This window comes from Zingiber officinale, chromosome 1A (assembly GCF_018446385.1).
Source record: "Zingiber officinale cultivar Zhangliang chromosome 1A, Zo_v1.1, whole genome shotgun sequence".
NCBI lineage: Eukaryota > Viridiplantae > Streptophyta > Magnoliopsida > Zingiberales > Zingiberaceae > Zingiber > Zingiber officinale.
Genome location: NC_055987.1, coordinates 41,919,468 through 41,941,968, shown reverse-complemented (window position 1 = coordinate 41,941,968; position 22,501 = coordinate 41,919,468). Strand labels below are relative to the sequence as shown.

The following is a 22,501-nucleotide window of genomic DNA, read 5'->3' as shown; positions in this document are numbered from 1 at the left end:
AATTTAAATTATACTAGTCTTGGGTGATTAGCCAAAGCTAACTCAAGATGAGTTATAATATGAATTTCATAAGATGGGTAAATGAACAAATAGTCTTATTCACCTAACTATACAAGAGTTACATATGATGTAATTGGTAAACGTTACCTACCTAAGTTGTACTAAGTCTTGGGCGATTAACTAAAGCTAACTCAAGATGATGTATAATATAGATCTTGGCTCACTTGAATGTCATTTCTTGCTCCTAGCAAGCTTTCTAATTTAGTGGAAGAATTATTTAATTAAAGACCTAATTAAATGATCTGAATATGATACTTATTTCTATATTTTATTTTTGTAGATCACTATGTCATCTAGTATATCAAATACTCTCTCTCTGTGATCTTCCCTTGATAAGGACAAGCTTAATGTAGCTAAGTTCTTAGACTAATACAGCAACTTAAGAATTGTCCTCAAGTAAGAATGAAAACTATACATGCTAGAGCAAGTTATTCCTGAACCACCCGCCACCACTGCTACTCATGTGGATAAGGATGCTTATAAGAAGCATCAAGATGATGCATTAGATGTGTCATGCCTCATGCTTGCAATCATGAACTCTGAGCTTTAGAAGCAACATGAGAACATGGATGCTCAAATTATTGTTGAACATCTTAGATAATTGTATCAGGGGAAAACAAGGCATGAGAGGTTTGAGATATCCAAAGCCCTGTTTCAATGCAAGATGCAAGAGGGAAGTCTCGTAGGAACTCATGTACTTAAAATAATTGAGTACGTTTAGAATCTTAAAAGATTGAGATTTCCTTTGGGCCAAGAATTGACCATTGATCTTATTTTTGTAGTCGTTACCTAAGAGCTATAGTCAATTTATCATGACTATAATATGAATGAAATTGACAAGTCATTACTTGAGATGTTGAGCATGTTGAGAACTGTTGAACTTAACCTTAATAAGGTAAATCCTAGACCTATTTTGATGGTGCAAAATGGTAAAGATAAATGACAGCCCAAAGGTAAGGGTAAAACCCAGGCTAAAGGCAAGGGTAAGTCTCATGCATTAAAACCCAAAGGTGGACACAACGAAAGAACTAATGATTTGTTAGCACTCATACATATTGATGTATACTCCCTTTCAATATAGTAGTTAAAGGAGGCTATCAATACTTCATTACCTTTACTGATGATTTTAGTAGATATGACTATGTGTATCTCATGAAACACAAGCCTGAATCTTTTGAAAAGTTTAAAGAATTCAAGAATGAAGTATAAAACCAACTTGGAAAGCATATTAAGATGCTTCGATCAGATTGAGGAGGGGAATACCTTAGCCAAGAGTTTTGTGACCATCTTGTTGAGTTTAAGATCATATTTCAACTCACCCCACCTAGAACACCACAGTAGAATGGTATATCAGAAAGGAGAAATCGTACTTTATTGGATATGGTATGATCAATAATGAGTCATATAGATTTTCCTATTTCCTTCTGGGGATATGCTCTAGAGATGGTTACTTTCACACTTAACCGTGTTCTATCTAAGGCAGTCATAAAGACACCATATACGATATGGACTGGGAAGAGTCCCAAAGATGTCTTTCATGAAAATTTTGGGATGTGAGGCTTACGTTTGATGCTAAATCTCAGATAAACTAGGACCCAAATATGATAAATGCTATTTTATAGGATATCTTAAGGAAATTAAAGGATATTAGTTTTATAATCCACACAAGGCAAAGTGCTTGTTGTAAGAAATGATGTCTTTCTAGAAAGAAAATTTATTTCTAGAAAAACTAGAGGGAGTAAAGTTGATCTTGAAGAAATTCAAGATACATAAACTAGCACCAAAGCCTTGATGGAAATTGAATAGGTACCACAAGATGTTGTGGATCATGATTTTATTACACTACAAGAAGTTGTGGAGTAACAACCTATTCAAGTAGAATAAGCTCTACATAGGTCTAATAGGACCCATCGTCAAGCTAAGAGATATTCTTTTCTCTTGTCTGACCATGGTGATGTAGTTCTTATTGGTATCAACAAGCCTACATCTTATTAGGAAGTTGTACAGGGCCCCGATTATGAGAAATGGCTAGAGGCCATGAAATCTGAAATATAATCCATGTATATTAACCAAGTATGAACTTTGGTTGATCCACCTGAAGGGATAAAATCCATTGGGTGTAACTGGGTCTTCAAAGTGAAGATTGACATGGATGATCTTATGCATACCTATAAAGGTAGATTGGTGGCTAAAAGATTCAAGCAGATTCATGGTATAGACTATGACGAAACCTTTTTACTGGTTGTAGTGCTCAAGTCTATTCGGATCATGCTTGCTATTACAACTTACTATGATTATGAGATCTGACAAATGGATGTCAAAACTATATTTCTTAACGGAAATCTACTGAGGATCTGTACATGACACAACTTGAGAGTTTTGTAGATCCAAAGCATGCTAGAAAGGTATGTAAGTTACAAAGATCCATATATGGATTAAAGTAAGCTTCTAGAAGTTGGAATCTTTGATTTGATAATACAATCAAAGCGTTTGGTTTTATCAAGAATGAAGATGAACCTTGTGTCTATAAGAGGGTTAGTGGGAGCATAGCCATCTTTCTTATATTGTATGTTGATGACATACTTCTCATTGAAAATAATATCCCTACACTACAATCTATGATGACTTGGCTTGGGAATTATTTCTCAATGGACTTAGGTGAAGAAGCCTATATTTCAGGCATCAAGATCTATAGAGATAGATCTAAGAGATTGCTTGGTTTAAGTCAAAATACATATATTGATAAGGTGCTTAATCGTTTCACTATGCAAAATTCCAAGAAGGGATTTTTGCCGATGTCACATGGTGTGATCCTTTCAAAGGCTCAATGCCCCTTTTATAAAGAAGAAAGAGATCGTATAGATTAGATTCCTTATGCTTCTGTTATAGGGTTTATCATGTATGCAATGCTTTATACTCACCTTGATATTTCATATGCATTAAGCATGATGAGTAGATACTAGTTAGATCCAGGTGAAAGTCATTAGACAACAGTTAAGAATATTCTAAAGTACTTGAGAAGCATGAAAGAACATTTCTTAATATTTGGAAGTGATGAGGAGCTCGCTATAAAGGGTTACAGCGATGCATGCTTCTAAACTGACAATGATAATTCTAGATTGTAGCCAGGATATGCATATTTTACTTAAATGGTGGTGCTGGGTATTAGATATTATGGCAGTTCCATCTCATTCTAGAGATCATCGATAGAGGAGATGTGAGACCACGTAGAGTTTCGACTGATGTTAACATTGTGGATCCTTTGATCAAGGCTTTTGTACAGAGGAAGTATGATGGTCACGCTAGGTCACTGGATATTAGATATATTCAGTGATTGACGCTAGTGACATAAGGAGATTGTTAATGTAATCTCTAAGAGCCAATCAAGAGTTGATTGACTTAGGACAGATTGTATCATATTTTATTAATAAAATATAATGGTTATTATATTACTTTAGATCTATGCTAGATGAATAAATATAGTAATGTCCTAGGGTAGTAGGTTCTAGTCTACAACATATCAATTGATTGAATTGATAGTGGGAGATTGTAGATATATATAGATACTACTCTTAACTATTCTTGGTCAAGCATTAACATGCAAGGATAATATTGATGCATTGAGACTAGCATGTAGGCCAATTGATAACTTAATCCCACAAGTTATGGATATGAGATATCACGTTAACACATGAGTATATATTAGAGAATATGTACTGAATTAACACGCCATAAGATGTTTCATGGATCATTATATGAGTGTCATAAACATTCTTATAGTGACTATTGGTATGAATAGTCCTTAGACCTGAAGTCATTACGATTCCCTACATAAGGAGTTATGTACTTTGGTATCGTCAAACGCAACCTGCAACAAGGTGGACTCTAAAGTTGATCACTGGGTATGCATTAAGTTATACGGAGAGATGTGAGTGATGTAGATGGACTCTATCTATTCCATATGAAGGAAGTGATATCTGTGGTCCCTTGATTAAGTAGGACACAAGAATACATGACCATGCTCAAGTTAGTCAATATGAGATATTGAGTTTATTTGATTGAGTGTGTCTACTTAGAGATCAAGAAACACAAAGATTGATAAGAGGATGACAAGATTTATGCCTCATTGATCAATCTATATATCAAGGATAGAAGAATTGAGCTATACAAGATAACAGACATAGATATACTAGGTCAGATCTCAACATTCTCATCACTTGGGTAGCAATAATACATAGGAGACATAGACAAATGTTTTGCGCTCAAGATCCTTACAATAGTTGTAGCAACTAATGTTACAACTATAAATTAGTTGTAATTGTAGTAGCTATGAAACCATAGTTGTTACAATGCACTCGACCGATTCAAGATTTAGATGAGAGATATAGGAATTATTATATTTGAGAGATGTCCTAATGCAATCGCCTTAGATATTGTATTATTTATTGAATAAATAAAATTTCTTATTTGAACGTGTATTCCATATGTATATAATATTTATCTTAAACTCACACTACAAGAAAAACCCTCATAGACATTGGTGGAACAACAACAGTTTTAAGCAAAAACCGATGTCTTTGAGTATTTTACACAGGTTTTTCTAAAAACCGGTGTCTATGAGCACAGATTTTCGCTCATAGACATCGGTTTTTTAGCCGATGTCTATGAGCACCTTTTTTTTATTAATAGACACTGATTTTAACAGCGGTTTTTAAAACCCGGTGTTAATGAACCAAAAAAAATAATTTAATTTTTCCACCAGCCAAAATTTACAACACTTCACAAAGTTCCCTCCAAACCTAAACCAATATCGCACCCCTTCTCTCAGCCTAAACCTAAACCTAAACCTCCGAGCCTCATCTACCTCTTCCCCTTCGATCGACGCCCCTTCCTTCTTCCCCTTCGATCGACGCCCCTTCTTGGATCGATGTTTCGTTCTGCCTCCTCGTCCGATCCTCTCTTCCTCCTCCTCCTTCCTCTCTTCGCTCTTCTCAGCTAAGGTAGGGGCCGACGAGATCCGAACAACGAGAGGACGCCCACGACCACCATGGCATGGTTGGTCGGCAACGTGAGGGAATCCGAAGGAAGAGAGAACAGCACCGAGATCCAGGAGCTCGTACACAGAAGGGGCATCGACTTACTTCCTCCTATCCCTCCCCTCCTGCTATCTCCCCTTCTGCGCCAGATCTACCTCTCCGACAATCACGACCTCGCCTTCGTCGGCGCCCTTCCGACGGCTCCCCCTTTGCCGCCACCTGGAGCGGGAGCGGTGGTTCGAGGGGGAGGGGTACGAGGCGATGCACGTTCAAGGCAGGCGGTGGAGCGGCGACATGGGCGGCCGATCTGATTATCGGCATGTACATCTGGTCGCATTTCCTATTTCCTGTAGTTTGTGGGAAATCAAATGTGAACCCACAGTCTAGGGACTTGGTGCTGCAATTGGTCGAAAGGTTTGTCATGAGGCAATGCTGATACTCTTATCCTTTTGTTTCTATTTATTGCTTTAGTCAAAAGCTACTTTCTGGCTTTATTTCAGGATTCTCTCTGGACCAAAAGCTTGAACTATTCTATTAAATGGCGCTGTTCGGAAGGGGGAACGCATAGTACCACCTGTTGTACTTGATCTACTCATGCGGGCGACTTTTCCTGCTTCTACAGCTCGAGTCAAGGTTTGCCTATTTCCATGGAAGATATCCATATTGCATAAAATTTTACAATGAGTTCCTAATATATCTTTCTGCAGGCAACTGAAAGATTTGAGACGTTTTATCCTACTCTAAAAGAGTTGGCTCTTACTGGTTCTGGTACCAAAACCACAAAGCAAGCATCACAACAGCTTTTGCCTTTTTCCATCCAAGCGATTCAAGAAAGTATAATTGAGATGTTGCATTATTATGTGTCCTAGGCTGATGTTTTTATAGTATGACTATACTTAACATGGAACTTATATACAGATAATTCCGAGCTAACAAAGGAAGCGACGGATTTGTTCATCTGGTGTTTGACTCAGAATGCTGAGTGATATAAACAGTGGGTGAGTTGTTCTTCAAACGTGCTATTTATAGCTTTTATTATTTTGTAAACCTTTCTAACTGCTTTAACTATTGTATCATGAAGGAAAAACTCTATGTAGAGAATGTTGGTGCGACAATTATTGTTCTTCGGAAACTCTCCACTGAGTGGCGAAATTACTCGGGCAAAATTTCCCCCGACACTCTCAAAGTAACACTTAAGCATTTGAGGGCTAAAGTAAGTATAGCTACTATCAAATATTTCTAATTTTCTTGTCCAAGTTCAGTCATTCGAAGCTCACAATTTTTGGATTTCCATCCTTGGCATCTATCGTGTGCATGATATGATAAATTTACTTATTTGTTGCACTTGTATCTAGATGTGGTCAGGTTTAGTTGCACAGTGTTTTTCAAAATTTAGTTGCTGATCAGAATCTTTTTCTTCTTATTTTCTCTATCAAAGAATGAAGATGCCCTGTCAAGAAACACAGACCCCAACCAAGTAGCATCCATCAAAGAAGCTGACAAGTACTGCAAGACAATTTTGATGAAGTTAACACGTAATTTTGGCTGCATGAAGGGTAGTGTTTTGGTGATTGTGCTGGGAATTGGTCTCTTTTTCACTCTTTCACCGAATGCCGAGTTAATTAACTGGGAGAACATTAATTGGGAGAAATTTCAGGTGTTGTTCAGTTCTCTCCAATCCTCTTAGAACAACTTGGAGTTTAACTAAATTTTACCAACAAAGGAGATAGGTCAAGAAAGGATATGATGGCGCTAAATTCAAAGATAATAATAAGTTTGGGTTTTCACCTCGGCTAGATAACTATATGAAATTGCTCTGGTGTTCGTCGTTGCAGCAAGTTGCTCCTACTGCTATTTGCTTTCCATCCCACTAATGTTACGCAAGTATGGTTTTCATCTTGTTTTGTCTGGAAACCGTTACTACATTTCTGATCAGGTACTCGATTGCATGTCAAATTCATCTTCATATTGAAATTTGTGTCTCAGATATTTAAAGCATGTTCAAAGTTTTATGTGCTAATTAAGGAATATATATTCAATGTTAGCATTTTGTTTATATATTGGAATATGTGGAAGTCGTTAGCAATGAACCTGGATGTATGAAGACATTCACAAATGCAGAATGCCTTAAAGAACATATCAAAACTTCTCACCTTTATGTTGATTGTGTGATTTGTGGAACAAAACAGCTGAAGAAGAATATTAAACGACATGAACACATGCATGAAGCAAATGAGGTGACTGAGAGGACAAAATGTAACTTTGAAAGTTGTGAACGCACCTTTTCAAATGTAAGACCTGAATTTTGTGATGTTATCGATTTTCTGTCTCTCAGGCCGTCAAAGCTTAATTGCTATTTGGAGGCAATCTAGTAGCACTTTTTCAGTTAATAGGATGAGGTGAAAATCATGACCAAATAAAACCATAATATGTCTGCATCCCAATTTGTGCGCCATTAGGAATTTGGTTAGGACATTGTTCGAAGCTTAACCTCTTTGCAAGAGACTAAGACATGCTGAAACTGTTATTGAGGTTGATTTTCCTGTATTAGAAGCAGTTCTTGAACTAGGAGACAATTATTGAATATGAATGGATCAAAGGTAAAGATCATGGAGATGTCTAATTTGAGCCTTTTTAACAGAAGCTTAAAACACCTAGGCAAAGACAATTATTAGATATGAACGGATCAAAGGTAATTTGAGCTTTTTTTAACACAGGCTTGAAGTGTGTAGGCAGTTAAAATAGATGTTCAAATGGCCTTTTACCACATTCATTATTAATTGCATAAATGCACACTTGTTGATAAGGACAATTTATTGGAAGATCACCCTTTTTTTCTTCTCATATGCATCACTTAATTTATTTTGGGATAAGCAATCAATCTTCTATTTAGTAACTATAAAGTATAGTTTTTGCGCCTTGCAGGTATCAAATCTCAGACAGCACATAAAAGCAGTCCATCAAAATCTTCGTCCATTTGCATGTAGATTTTCTGAATGTGGGAAGAAATTTCCCTACAAGCATGTTAGGGATAACCATGAAAAATCTGGTGTGCACAGTTACATTCAAGTAAGTGTCTAGTCTAAGATTTATCTACTAGACTTGACATGGTGATCTGAAATGTTAGAAAATTCAATTTTGAATTTTGTTTGAATCTGAACAAATATTTAATCTAGGTTTGCATGAATTCTGAGTTGCATTGAGCTTCTTGTTGCAGGGTGACTTCCTAGAAATCGACGAGCAGTGGCAGTCACGGCCACGAGGTGGACGGAAAAGAAAGTGTCCTTCTATCGGATCTTTCTGCAAGAAGAGGATTGTTTCACCTGAGCAAGCATCAACGCTTATGTACATTGTTCTCCGGAACATGATGCAAGCAGAGTTTTGATGGTGGGACGAAATAGAACAGGTGATTGTTTTTGTGCAAGCAGAGTTTCGTTTTCCCTTCTACCCAACTCTTTTCCTTGCTTCTAATTTGAGTTTTGTGCAAGCAGAGTTTTGCTTCTAATTTAAGCATTCAAATTAGTTATCTTGTTACCTGGTGCTCTTACTACTTTTTCAACTATGATTTTTAGTCTTGGTTTACTAATATATTATTTATGTGTTTTTACAGTTTACAAATCTCAAGTACTCCAGAGTTGAAATTGATGAAGTGCGGTTCGAGTGGGCTGAATGCATGCGAGATTACATTTGAGTAGGAAAGGTATTTGATTTTTGAAAACTTTGGATGATGCATGCATTTGCATGGAATGTAAATTGTGTATATTGTCTCATGTCAATTTCTTTTTGATGGTGATATTCTAGGACTTCTGCAGCATGTATAATTCTTCTGTTTTTGTTCTTTGCTGTAGTTAAGTAGACCAAATGATACTTTTGTTTGACAGATTAGAACAGTGGATGTTTTAACTCAGAAAACTAGGCATTTGAAGGTGAAAAGCAATGAGATTAGGGAAATAAAAGGCACAAGAAGAATGGAGCAGTATAGCAAGTTGAACAGATTCTGATTCTCATAATTTAATGTAGCCTCAGCTTGATTTTTGACTCACGATGTTCTACCTTGATTCTGATATCTATTAACTTTTGATGTAAAAAGAATGTTTGTGTATTTTATGGATACTGTTGTAAGAAGAATATTTATGTAATTTGTGAATATTTGTGTATTTTATGAATACTGTTGAATGAAGAATATTTGTGTAATTTGTGAATATTTGTGTATTTTTTTGGTTACTGTCAGTTTTTCACTGTTTCGGAAATCAAATTTGTGTTGTTAAAAAATACTGATATTACATCGGTTTTCCATCGCTGCAAAACTGGTGTCATTAACTAATATTACATCGGTCGTATACCGCTGCCAAAATTGGTGTTATTAACATATAATATTACATCAGTTTTACACCGTTGATGAAACGGTGTCGTTAAATGATACTACACCGGTTAATAACCGATTCGAACACCGGTGTCGTTAAGTGATACTACACCGGTTTTAACCCGATGTCTAAAATGGCAAACCTTTTACATCGCCTTCATAGACATCGGTCGAAAATGTAATAGACACCGGTGGAAAACCGATGTCTATGAGGGTTTTTGTTGTAGTGTCAATTAATGAAGTTCACAATATAATACATAGCATGAGAAAAATTCCCTAATTGATGACTTGATGAGATTGGACATTATCAAATTTGTAAGACTGACATATATTATGCTCCTTGGTTTATCTAAGCAGTTGGTCCGCACTGGCTGGAAGCATTGAGATGTTGAGAGTTAACATATGGATGATGGTTAAGGGTGACTAGTTCATTGGATGTGACCTACTATGAGACTTCATGTGGTTCTATACATGTCAATCAAGATCTCATTGTAGCTCAAGTGTAAGTTTCCATAGACTTGAGGTATTCAAGTCATCTTAGTTATGGATGCTTATACTTTAACATCTTGGCAATCATCTCCTAGGAGGTGCAAATCTGGGATGATTGGATATAAGTCAATATGCCAGAAGGAGTTTGAATAGTCCACAGAGGATTCACCACTCCTTTTATAAGAAGACGTATACCCTATACTCTATTGTCAAGATTATTGCTCATAAGTCTTTGAACAAAGCATTATACATCAAGAGGATGACCTTCTTAGACACATGTTTGAGTAATTTGAATCCGCAAGCCAAGGAACTGTTGGTAATTTCGGGCCGCAAAAACTGCTTTTTCGCGTTATAGAAACCCCGAACCCCAAGCCACCGGATCCGTGTGAAGTAAACTAAAAAAAAATTTTACGAGTACGAGTTTCTTACATCTAGATCTACACTAGGAGAAGGAAGTTACCCTCGATGCGATGCCCTTCGCAATCTCGCTCGTCCAACGGTTCACCAGATCTCGAGATCGTCGAGCGTACGATCCTCTAGAAGTATCCACACAAACAAACTAGGTGGAGAGGCCAAACAAAAGGTGTGCTAGCACCTATGAAGTGTTCGTCCAAGGAGGAGGAGAGGGAGAAGAGAATGAGAGCAAGAGGAAGAAGATGGAATAAAATGCCTTGAATGAAAAATGAATTCCATTCATCACAATAAGTGGTCGGCCACTATTGTAACCTCCTCTCATTTAATGTGGCCATTAAAATGAGGAGGAGATTTGTAACCTCCATAAGGTGGCACACACATGTTCTAAACATGATGATGTGTAACACCATTATTGTCCACTTAATGCCAACTCACAAATGATGTGGCATAAAGTCAAGTCAAACTTGACTTTTCCTCTTCCTCTCAAGTCAAGTCAAACTTGACATTATAACTCCCATGGTTGATCTAATCCAACCATTTGATTCAAGCCAATTTAATATAATGAATCTAATTCATTTAATTAAATTGATTCAATGAGTCATAATCTAAATTAGACTCATTGAACACATGAATCAACTTGAGTCCAACTCAATAAGTACAATTAGGATTACTCTTAATCCAATTTGATTCATCACATGAATCTAACCCTCTTGGTTCATCATATGAACCTAATCTCCATCTAATTATCCTTTGTGTGTGACCCTATAGGTTCTTATAACGTTGGCAATGCTCCTAAACCTATTTAGAATCATAAGTAATGAGCGGTATCTAGCAACACATCATTACTACCCAAGTTATAAGAATGTTGAGATCCAACATCACCTTGTGACTACTAATTGTGACTCCTCATAATATATGACATTGTCCTTCTATCCTAGACATCTAGATTGATCAATGTGAGGCATAGACCGTATCATCCTCTAATCAATCTAAATCTTGAACTCCAAGTAGACTCACTAAATCAAATGAGCTCAATATCTCATATTGACTCATTCGGGCATGGCCATGCACTTCGTGGTCTCACTCTATCAAGAATATCGATGTCACTCCCGTCATATAGGAGGGATAGATCCCATCTACATCACTCACATCCCTCCGCATAATTTGTTACATACCCAGTAATCGCCTTTATAGTCCACCCAGTTACGGGTGACGTTTGACGAAACCAAAGTACATAACTCCTTATGTAGGGAACCATGGTGACTTCAGGTCTAAGGACTAGTAGTCATACTAATAGTCACATGAGATAGTATATGACACTCATATAACGATCCATGATACTTTCTCATGGCGGGTCATTCAGTATACATTCTCCAATGCATACCCATGTGTCAACTTGATATCTCCATATCCATGACTTGTGAGATCAAGTCATCGAGTTGACCTACATGATAGTCTTATTGCATTAACATTGTCCCTAAATGTTAATACTTGACTAGGAATGATTAAGAGTAGTGTTCCCTATATCATCTCACTATCAATTCAACCAATCAATTGACATAGGTAAGAACATTCTACTCAAGGACACTATTATACTTAGTTTATTTGGCACCAATACAAGTAAGCATAATAACCAAAACCAAATGCCTTTATATATAAGAAATATTATACAATGAGTCCATACAACAATCATCAAATGATTGGCTCTAGGGCTCTAACTAACAATCTCCCACTAGCACTAGTGCCAATCAGTGTAGGCTCTAAGCCCCAAAGACCTAGTGTGACCATCATGCTTTCTCTGTGCCAAAGCCTTGGTCAAGGGATCTGCGATGTTAGCCTCTGTGGGTACTCTGTAAATCTTCACATCTCCTCTCTCGAATGAGATGGAAGCGCCGTAGTATGTGTTTGGTCCGCTGGTGTGAGAGAGGTTCCTTAGCCTGTGCTATAGCTCCATTGTTGTCATAATAGAGCTTAATAGGGTCAGCGATACTAGGAACCACCCCAAGTTCAGTGATGAACTTGCGGATCCAAACTGCCTCCTTTGCTGCCTCTGATGCAGCAATGTACTCGGCCTCTATCGTAGAATCAGCTACTGTGTCTTGCTTCGAACTCTTTCAGCTCACAACACCACCATTTATGCAAAACACGAACCCTAACTGCGATCGATAATCATCCTAGTCGGTCTGGAAGCTAGTATCACTGTAACCCTTTACAGCTAGCTCATCATTGCCTCCATATATCAAGAAATATTCTTTAGTCCTTCTTAAGTACTTAAGAATATTCTTGACCGCTATCCAGTGACTTTCACCTGGATCTGACTGGTATCTGCTCATCATGCTCAAAGCATACGAGACATCAGGTCGAGTACATAGCATGACGTACATGATAGATCCTATGGCTGAGACATAAGAGATCTGATCTATGCGGTCTCTCTCCTCTCTAGAAGAAGGACCTTGAGTCTTCGAAAGACTCATGCCATGTGACATCAGCAGAAATCCCTTCTTGGAGTTCTACATGGCAAACCGTAGGAGTACCTTGTCAATATATGTACTCTGACTTAGGCCAAGTAATCTCTTAGATCTATCTCTATAAATCTGTATGCCTAGAATGCGAGATGCTTCACCTAAGTCCTTCATTGAGAAACAACTCCCTAGCCAGGTCTTGACAGACTGAAGCAAAGGGATGTCTTTCTCAAAGAGTAGTATGTCATCCACATACAATATAAGGAAGACAACTATATCCCCTACAACCTTCTTATAGACACAAGGTTCATCTTCATTCTTGATGAAATCAAACTGTTTGATTGCATCATTGAATCAAAGATTCCAGCTCTGAGAAACTTGCTTTAGTCCATAAATGGACCTATGCAGCTTGCATACTCTACAGTATGCTGTGGATCTACAAAACCCTCAGGTTGTGTCATGTACACATCCTCGAGCAAGTTTCCATTCAGAAACGCGGTTTTAACATCCATCTGCCATATCTCATAGTTATGGCATGCTGCAATAGCAAGCATTATCCGAATGGACTTAAACATCGCTACTGGAGAAAAGGTTTCATCATAGTCAATACCATGAATTTGCTTGAAACCTTTAGCTACCAAGCGACCCTTATAGATAAGTCCATCCATGTCAGTCTTTCTCTTAAAGACCCACTTACACCCAATTGGTTTTACCCCTTCAGGTGGATCAACCAAAGTCCATACTTGGTTGGTGTACATGGATTTCATCTAGGATCTCATGGCCTCTAGCCATTTCTCGGAATCTGGTCTCATCACAGCTTCCTGATAGGTGGTAGGCTCATCCTCTATGAGCACAACGTCATCATGGTCAGACAAGAGAAATGAGTATCTCTCAGGCTGACTGTTGATACAGTCTGACCTGGATGTTGTTTTGCTGTTAACACTGATTTAAGTTTGTATCAGATATTTAACTCAGATTGATTACTAATCTAGGTTGACTTAGTTGACCTGATTGAGAAAGTCCTAGCTGGGATGTTAGGCAGTTGGAAAGTCCTGGTGAGTGAAGCCAGACAGATTGGAAATCCTGGTGAGTGAAGCCAGTTGAAAACCCTAGTGAGTGAAGCTAGGTACAAATCCTGGTGAGGAAGCCAGGCAAGGGAAAATCCAGATGGATCAAGGGTGATCGGACATCTGGTGTTGAAAAGTCCAAGAAGGAAACTTGGCATGCGAAGTCAGAGAGGGCTCGGTAGCTCGTTCTCTGGACTGCCGAAGGACCTGGTAGCTGTTCTCAGGATTTCAATCGATCCACAGATCAATTGGACATTCGGATCGATCACGGGATCGATCCAGTGATGGCACGGTAGAATCGCTGGATCGGTCGGCGGACCGATCCAAAGGTTTCTTCATCGTTCGATGCTGTACGACGACTCGGTAGCACATTGAGTGAAATCTGATCGGTCTACGCATCGATCGAAAACACTCGATGCACATCGAGGTAACTGATCGGCCGTGAGACCGATCGGAGAAGAGTCTGCGAAGAGAAAAGGGTCGATCGGTGCGTGGGCGATCCACACAATCTGATCGGTCCTGCGATCGATCGAATAGCCTCGAGCCGATCGGTTGCGATCGGTCCAGCTGTATGATCGGTCCGGTGACCGATCCACACACTCGATTTGTTCACTGTTTCTTCATTGCTTTTGATATACCTCATTCATTTATGTGATATAATCCTCTGTGCTGTTAGCTTTTGAGTTTGCAGGTTAACAGGTATCATTCCAAGCCTAATTTCAAATTAAGTTCATAAGAGGAATGCGACAAATGGTCTTTCTGCTGGTTTCAGCGGCGCATGGTGCATTTCAGGCATCAACGGATACTGCTGTGATCTGGCTGTGATCTGCTTGACTCCTGCGGATTGGTTCGAGCTCAGAAGACGCCAGTGATGACTGTGATATCATTGGTGTGAGTTCAGAGAACCAGGTAAGGAGGAAGAGGGATTGGCTGCAGCGCTGATTTGCGCAGTTTTGGACCAGATCGGTGACAGCAGAGATCAGGTTTGAGAAGCAATAGAAAACAGCGAGAGGAGAGAACAAAACAACAACAAGAAAGCTTGAAAGAAAAGTCTGTGCTGTTGTGCGAAGTTCTTGAGCTCTCGAGTGAACTGCGATCTCTATTCTGCTACTGATCCTCGCATGGTTGTAAGCATTTTTATTCTCCTTTGCCACCGAGCTTCTGTAAGTCTCGTGCTTTAACTTAGATATTTCTTGAGACTTTGTGGGAAGGTTACTCCACCTAGAAGGAGGATCTTTAGCCGGAATTCTTCCGGGGTGCGATCTACCGAAGATCAAGGAGTCGTCCACCTTACGGACACGCCGAGGAGTAGGGGCAAGTTATCCCCGAACCTCGTAAATCTGTGTATCAGTGTTTGTGTGCTGGTTTTCGTTTTGTTTTAGTTTGCTTATTCCGCTGCGCTAACTAGTTTCTGTGTAGAACTCTCTGCTTAAGTTTATAAAGAGGCTATTCACCCCCCCTCTAGCCATCTAAGATCCCAATAAGTGGTAACAGAGCAAGGGGCTCTTTGATTCGGATTAACACCCAAAAGAGCAAACAATGATGGCTATGAAGGAAGGCTTTAGCACAAATCGACCACCCTACTTCGAAGGAGCAGATTTTCAATATTGGAAGGGCCGCATGGAGTATTACCTCAAGACCGACATTGCCATGTGGTTCTCAGTCAAGGAAGGTTTCACACCACCAAAGGATGAAGAAGGTAAGGAACTCGATTCGTCAAGGTGGTCTACCGAACAACTCTGCAAAGCACAAGCCGATGCCAAGGCCATGGTCACCTTACAATGTGGAATCGCCAAGGACCAACTCGTCAAGGTAGGTCTGTTCTCGAGTGCAAGAGACCTATGGAACAAACTCATCGAGCTCCAAGAGGGAACTCGAGATTCTCGGATTGCCAAGAGGGAACTATTCTTGAATCAACTCCAAAATCTAACCATGAAGGACAATGAAACGGTAAGTGAACTTCATGGGAGATTCAAGGAGATCATCAACGGTCTACACTCTGTGGACGAACGAGTGGAGAATCGCGATCTAGTAAGGTACGCTCTTAAATCTTTTCCTAGGAATGCCTTGTGGTCATCTATGGTAGATGCCTACAAGGTATCCAAGGATCTTTCCATTGTTAAACTAGATGAATTTTTCTGTGAGATGGAACTTCATGAGCTTGCTAACAAAGGTCAAAAAGAGAAGGGTATTGCTTTATTTGCAGGACCAAAGAGCAAGGAGGGAAGAAGGAAGAAGGAAAAGAAGAAGGAAAAGGAGATTTCCTCATCCACCTCTTCCTCCGAATCCGATGATGAAAGTGGATCATCATCAAGTGAGATGGCGAACTTCGTAAGAAGGATTATGAGAAGAAGCCGAAGATACAAAGGAAAAGGTAAAACTAATGATCAAAATTTTGATAAATCTAATGTTATATGTTATGAGTGTAGCAAGAAAGGACACATTCGGAGCAAGTGTCCGAAATTAAAGAGGAAGGAGGAACGAGCCAAAAAGAAGGAGGAAAGAGTCAAGAAGAAGAAGGCTCTCAAGGCCACTTGGGATGAGTCCTCATCAAGCTCATCGGAGGAAGAAGAGAAGATGGAAAAGAGCACACGACAATTAGCACTCATGGAAAGGGAGGTTTCGGACTCCGGAAGTGAGGGAGATTCGAGCGACGCTTCAACCGCGGCTTCATCATCATCGGATGATGAAGAGGTAACCTCTTCTCATATAGAAAAGTGTTATAAGACTATCACTCACTTATCTACATTGCTTAAAAAGTCAAAAACAGAAAATAAATTGTTAAAAGAAGAAGTAAAAACCTTAAGGACCCTTAGGGAAGATGAGGTCGATGACCTACATCTAGAAGTCCTTGAGGATGAGAACAAGGCTTTAAAGGGTGAGGTTGAGAAACTCAAGAAAATGCTTGAGAAGTTCTCAACTAGCTCTAAGACTCTAGACATGATTCTAAATGCCCAAAGGGCAATCTACAACAAGGCCGGGCTAGGGTATCAACCCAAGGAGTCGAGTTTCATTTCTCTAATGTCTATAACTCAAACTAGTAGATCACATGTTTCTAGGGCTCATGGAACTAGGAGAGGTATGACCAAGGCATGGGTTCCTAGGTCTTTCGTTGTAGAAGCATTAGGTCCCAAGATTTGGGTATCTAAAACCTCTATCTTCCGTGTCTTGTAGGCATTGGTCGAGGGGGAGCATCTATCAACTTGGTTTGTTGATAGTGGATGCTCCAAGCACATGACCGGGGACAAATCACTGTTTACAACCATTCAAAACAAAAGTAGAGGTAATGTGTCTTTTGGTAATAATGGTAGCCTTAAGGTTGTAGGAGTTGGAGACATTCATATATCCGAATGTTTCCATATCAAGAATGTCCTTCTAGTCAAGGGGATGACTTTTAATCTCCTAAGTGTCAGTCAATTGTGTGATACGGGTTACACAATTGAATTTCATTCAAGTCAATGTTTGGTTAAACACATTGACACACTTGACACGGTACTAGTAGGCACAAGGGTTGATAATATTTATCAAGTATCGTTTAAAAGTGCTACTAATGCTTTGATTAAGTGTTTCATGTCGCAAGAAGAAGAGTCTTGGCTATGGCATAGAAGGTTGGCACATGTAAACATGAAGAACATCCGGAAGTTGACCAACCAAGGATTAGTATGAGACTTACCCAGCATCAAGTACCACAAGACCAAACTATGTGATGCATGTCAAGAGGGTAAGCAAACAAAAGGTGTTCATAAAGGTAAAAGCACTGTAAGTACATCTACTGCTTTAGATTTATTGCACATGGACCTATTTGATTGCAGTAGTGTAATATCATTGAATGGAAGTAGATATTGCTTGGTAATCGTTGATGATTTTACTAGATACACATGGACTTTCTTCTTGAAACATAAGGACCAAATTATAGATATTTTTATCTCTTTTTGTAGAAGAACTGAAATTGAAAAATCGACAACAATTAAAACCATTAGAAGTGATCATGGTGGGGAATTTCAAAATCATAGGTTTTTAGAGTTTTGTCAAGAAAAGGGATATAGGCATGAGTTCTCTACTCCAAGGACCCCACAGCAAAATGGGGTTGTGGAGAGAAAGAACCGAGTCCTACAAGAGGCTGCACGAAGCATGCTCAATGAGTACTCATTACCGAGCTACTTATGGGCTGAAGCTATGAATACAGCTTGCTATGTGCAAAATCGAGTTTTAATACATAGGTTTTTAGGAAAGACTCCCCATGAACTTTGGTTTGGGAAACCACCTACAATTAAACATCTTAGGGTGTTTGGTTGTAAGGTGTTTATCTTGAACACCAAGGATCATCTTGGGAAGTTCACGGCTAAGGCTGATCAAGGGATACTGGTCGGGTACTCTCTTACCAGTAAAGCCTATCGAGTCTACAACAATAGGACTAAATTGATTGAAGAGTCCTCTGATGTAGCTTTTGAAGAAATCCCTAACTTAAATGATCAACCAAGGGATGTAGGAGAAATTCAATTTGAACTTAGAAATCTAAGTTTGAATGATCAAAATAAAGAACGAGTCGAAGTTGACTCTGATGTTGATGAGCAAAGGCAACAAAGAACTCAATCTGATCCTTTGCCTGATATTGAGTCCTTGCCTGTGCCGAGTGAGACCACTCATGAGGCACCGCCAACACCAAGGCAGTCTAGGTTAGCCACTAGTCATCCCCAAGACCAAATTGTGGGAGACATCCAACAAGGGGTTAGGACTAGGTCATTCTTTAGAAATGAGTCTAATGAAGTCGCATTGATTTCAGAGATTGAACCAAAAATAGTTGATGAGGCATTACACGATCCTGATTGGATCTTAGCTATGCAAGATGAGTTAGGTCAATTTGAAAGGAGCCAAGTGTGGGACTTAGTTCCTAGACCTAAGAAGACCACCATTATTGGAACTAAATGGGTCTTCAAAAATAAGTTAAATCAAAAGGGAGAAGTTGTAAGAAACAAGGCAAGACTTGTAGCCAAGGCTATAGTCAAGTCGAAGGTCTCGATTATGATGAGAACTATGCTCCCGTGGCCCGATTAGAGTCCATTCGTTTGATGCTAGCTTTTGCTGCACATAGAGGTTTCAAGCTCTATCAAATGGACGTTAAATCGGCTTTCTTAAACGGTCTCATCAAAGAAGAGGTCTATGTTAAGCAACCACCGGGGTTTGTGAGTACCGAAGCTCCAAACCACGTATACAAGCTCAAGAAAGCTCTTTATGGGCTTAAACAAGCACCTCGAGCATGGTACGAAAGGTTGTCAACTTACCTATTAGAAAAGGGCTTTGTAAGAGGCCAAATAGACCCAACACTATTTCTGCGTAGAGATGGTGAAAATATTTTTGTAGCCCAAGTGTATGTCGATGACATAATTTGTGGCTCAAATAACAAGGGCTATTTGAATGAATTCATTTCTCACATGGAAAGTGAGTTTGAGATGAGTCTAGTAGGAGAGTTGACATTCTTCCTCGGACTTGAAATCAAACAAACTCGAGATGGAATTTATGTCCATCAGACAAAATACACTCAAGAGATGCTTAGAAAATTCAATATGAGTGACTCTAAGGAAGTGTCCACTCCAATGTCTACAAACACTCGCCTTGACAATGATGAGAGTGGAAAACCAATTGATCTAACGCAATATAGAAGCATGATTGGTAGTCTTCTATATCTCACAGCTAGTCGACCAGACATACTTTTTGCTGTGGGCATGTGCGCTAGATATCAAGTCTGTGCCAAGGAATCTCATTTAATTGCCGTTAAGAGAATTCTGAGATACCTTAAAGGCACAATTAGAGTAGGTCTTTGGTACCACGTACTGAGTCTTTTGACTTGATAGGTTATACCGACTCCGATTATGCTGGGTGCAAATTGGATCGGAAAAGTACTAGTGGGGGCTGCCAATTTTTAGGTTCATCTTTAGTTAGTTGGTCGAGTCGAAAGCAACATTGTGTTGCTCTCTCCACGAGCGAGGCCGAATATATTGTCATGGGAGAGAGTGTATCACAGTTGTTGTGGATGATGCACACCCTAGAGGATTATGGACTTTCTTATAAGGGTGTACAAGTGCTATGTGACAACATTAGCACGATCAACCTAACTAAAAATCCAGTCCATCATTCGAGGACCAAACACATTGAAGTGCGTCATCACTTCATAAGAGATCACGTAGCTAGGGGAGACATTGCACTCACATATGTTGAGTCAAAGTCAAATATAGCTGATATTTTCACCAAACCCCTTCCGGAGAATGAATTTAGTCATTTAAGGAGGGAGTTGGGAATGTGTTTGGCTCCTTAGGTCCTTAAGACTTCATAATGATCAATAAGGACAAATTAAAATGACAAGAGAAATTGGGAATGATTTTGGGCAACTTGGGAACATCTCACACAAATTATAAGGTTTAACAAAATATTTTTGTTTGCTAGAAATGGGGTGAGATGCTAGGATCAACCAAATTATTCAAAATGTATCATGCATCCTTTGAATAATTAGGTTGAAGAGATATAAATTGAGTATGGGGAAGACCTTTACACAATTCATGTGTAATTGGTTCCCAGATCTTACTCATATATTCCAACCAAGGAATCTTGGTTGGACCTATGTCTAGAAATTCTCTAACCTTGTTGTGTTGATTGATACCACTGCTTGATACCTTCCTGTTTGAATTTAGGACAAGTTGGTAAAAAAAATAAAATAAAATAAAATAAAAATATATATATATATTTTGACAAACTTGGAACTACTCATAACAAGGAGATATTTTGAACCGATAGCCTGGGTACTTGTTTCACTATAAATCATAGTTTCAACAAACAAGCAAACAAAGTAAACTTATTCAGCACATCTGTTATGATGTGTCTGAAAAATGTTCGAGCCCTAATAATTCCAAACCATTAGAGCTCATCATTAGAAAATATTCATTGGTATCACTGAATCTGTTCTATGGGCTCTCCGGATCCTAGGTTCTGAACTTGGAAGCTGTTAAACCAAAATTTTAGAGCTTTTGATAAGAATTTCAGAGGCTGAAATCGCTGACAATCAGACACTGATCGGTCCAGGGACCGATCAGGATGATATCTGATCGGTCTCTACGACCGATCAGGGGCGTATGCTCAGTTACTGATCGACCTCTGATCGGTCCAGGGACCGATCAGGAGGCTCCCTGATCGGTCTCCACGACCGATCAGGAGGATATGGCACGCGAGGCTCCCTGATCGGTCTCAACGACCGATCCGGGAATGCCCTGACCGATCAGGACGTTCCCTGATCGGTCAGGATTTCTCCTGATCGGACAGCCGTCCGATCTTCTGATCTTCTGACCCTCTTTTAACTTCTCCCCATCCCTCACTCTCTCATTTCACGCCGAAACCCTAGCCGAACCCCTCCTCAGTCCCGACTCTTCTCTTCATCCTCTCCGAAAACCTCAAATGGCGCCCAGGTAACTCTCCTTCTTCCCGAGATTTGTTCATTCTTAGCATTTTAGCTTCTTTTCACAGTTTCTCTATGTGTGTTGTCTCGGTTCTCTCTGTGTGGCTCCCGTGGACTCCCATTTGCCCCGACCGTGTCCAAATCTTTATCTATTTAGGAAGAAAGCAGCCGGTGAGGGTTCTTCTAAGTCCCCAGCTGAGAAATCCAAGTCCCATGCACCCTCTCGACCCCAACCAGCTAGTTCCAGTAGATTCCCAAACCGCCAGTTTGAGCAAGCATTTCAACAGAGGACATTCAAGCTGCTTCCATGTCGATCTGTGGATCGAAAGTGGATGGATGAATTTTGTCCCTCTATATCCGAAACCCTAGCCTATTATAAGCTTGATTCAGTAGTCTACCTAGAAAGGGACATCAATCTTGACCTAATATCTGAATTCTATAACAACCTTCATCAAAACCATGATGGTGTTTATAACACTCGAGTCGCTAAAAGAAGTATCGATTTCTCCATCAGAGAATTCTTTGGGTATCTAGGTTGCCGTATGTGTTCAGGAGATCCTTTTCCCTTGTATCCTGATTTACCAGAGTCACTACCTCATCCACTTGATGTATCACCTGACGATATTTATGAGTACTTCTTCAGGCAACCTAGACCGGATGGACTAGATGAGCTAGATGTTGACTTCCCTACTTTTGCAGCCTTGAGATTATCTCCTCAAGACTACATTCTTTTTAAGATTGTCACGAACTGCCTTCTACCTATCACATCTAAACCATTATCTGAGATCCGATCATATCATTGTCTTATGCTTTATGGTTTGCGTCGACGTCTCGATTTTGAAATCATGTCGAGCATCTACTCCTCGATCATATCATATTCTAAGCCTAGCGGCTCCACTATTTATATGCCTTATGGGCATATAATTACTGATTGGCTCGAGACCCTTCAGGTTGATGTCTCTAAGGGTAGAATAGTCAAAATGGTCAGGCAGGATTGCCGACTTGTGAAACGGGCATTTTCCAAGTCTGGCATCATAGGGCAAAATGGGGATGTTCGGTGGAAGGATGGGAGAGCACTAGGTGAGTTACCACGGGGACCTCCACGACAGGTTGCTCTTGTTGCTCCTCCTCCTGCTGCTGACGATGGAGAGGTCGATCCTGATTTG

The 22,501-nt window shown here is 39.5% G+C and overlaps 1 protein-coding gene and 1 pseudogene across 1 annotated transcript; both read left to right on the top strand.

Annotated features, from left to right (window-relative positions):
- The first annotated feature begins 5,112 nt into the window (after positions 1 to 5,112).
- On the top strand, positions 5,113 to 6,870 carry LOC121997675 (annotated as a pseudogene).
- Positions 6,871 to 6,969: 99 nt separating this feature from the next.
- On the top strand, positions 6,970 to 8,481 carry LOC121997670 (transcription factor IIIA-like). The gene is made up of 4 exons (XM_042552217.1): positions 6,970 to 7,032; positions 7,142 to 7,387; positions 8,022 to 8,165; positions 8,314 to 8,481. The coding sequence occupies exons 1-4, from the start codon at positions 6,970 to 6,972 to the stop codon at positions 8,479 to 8,481; spliced, it is 621 nt and encodes a 206-aa protein (XP_042408151.1).
- The last annotated feature ends 14,020 nt before the right edge of the window (positions 8,482 to 22,501 follow it).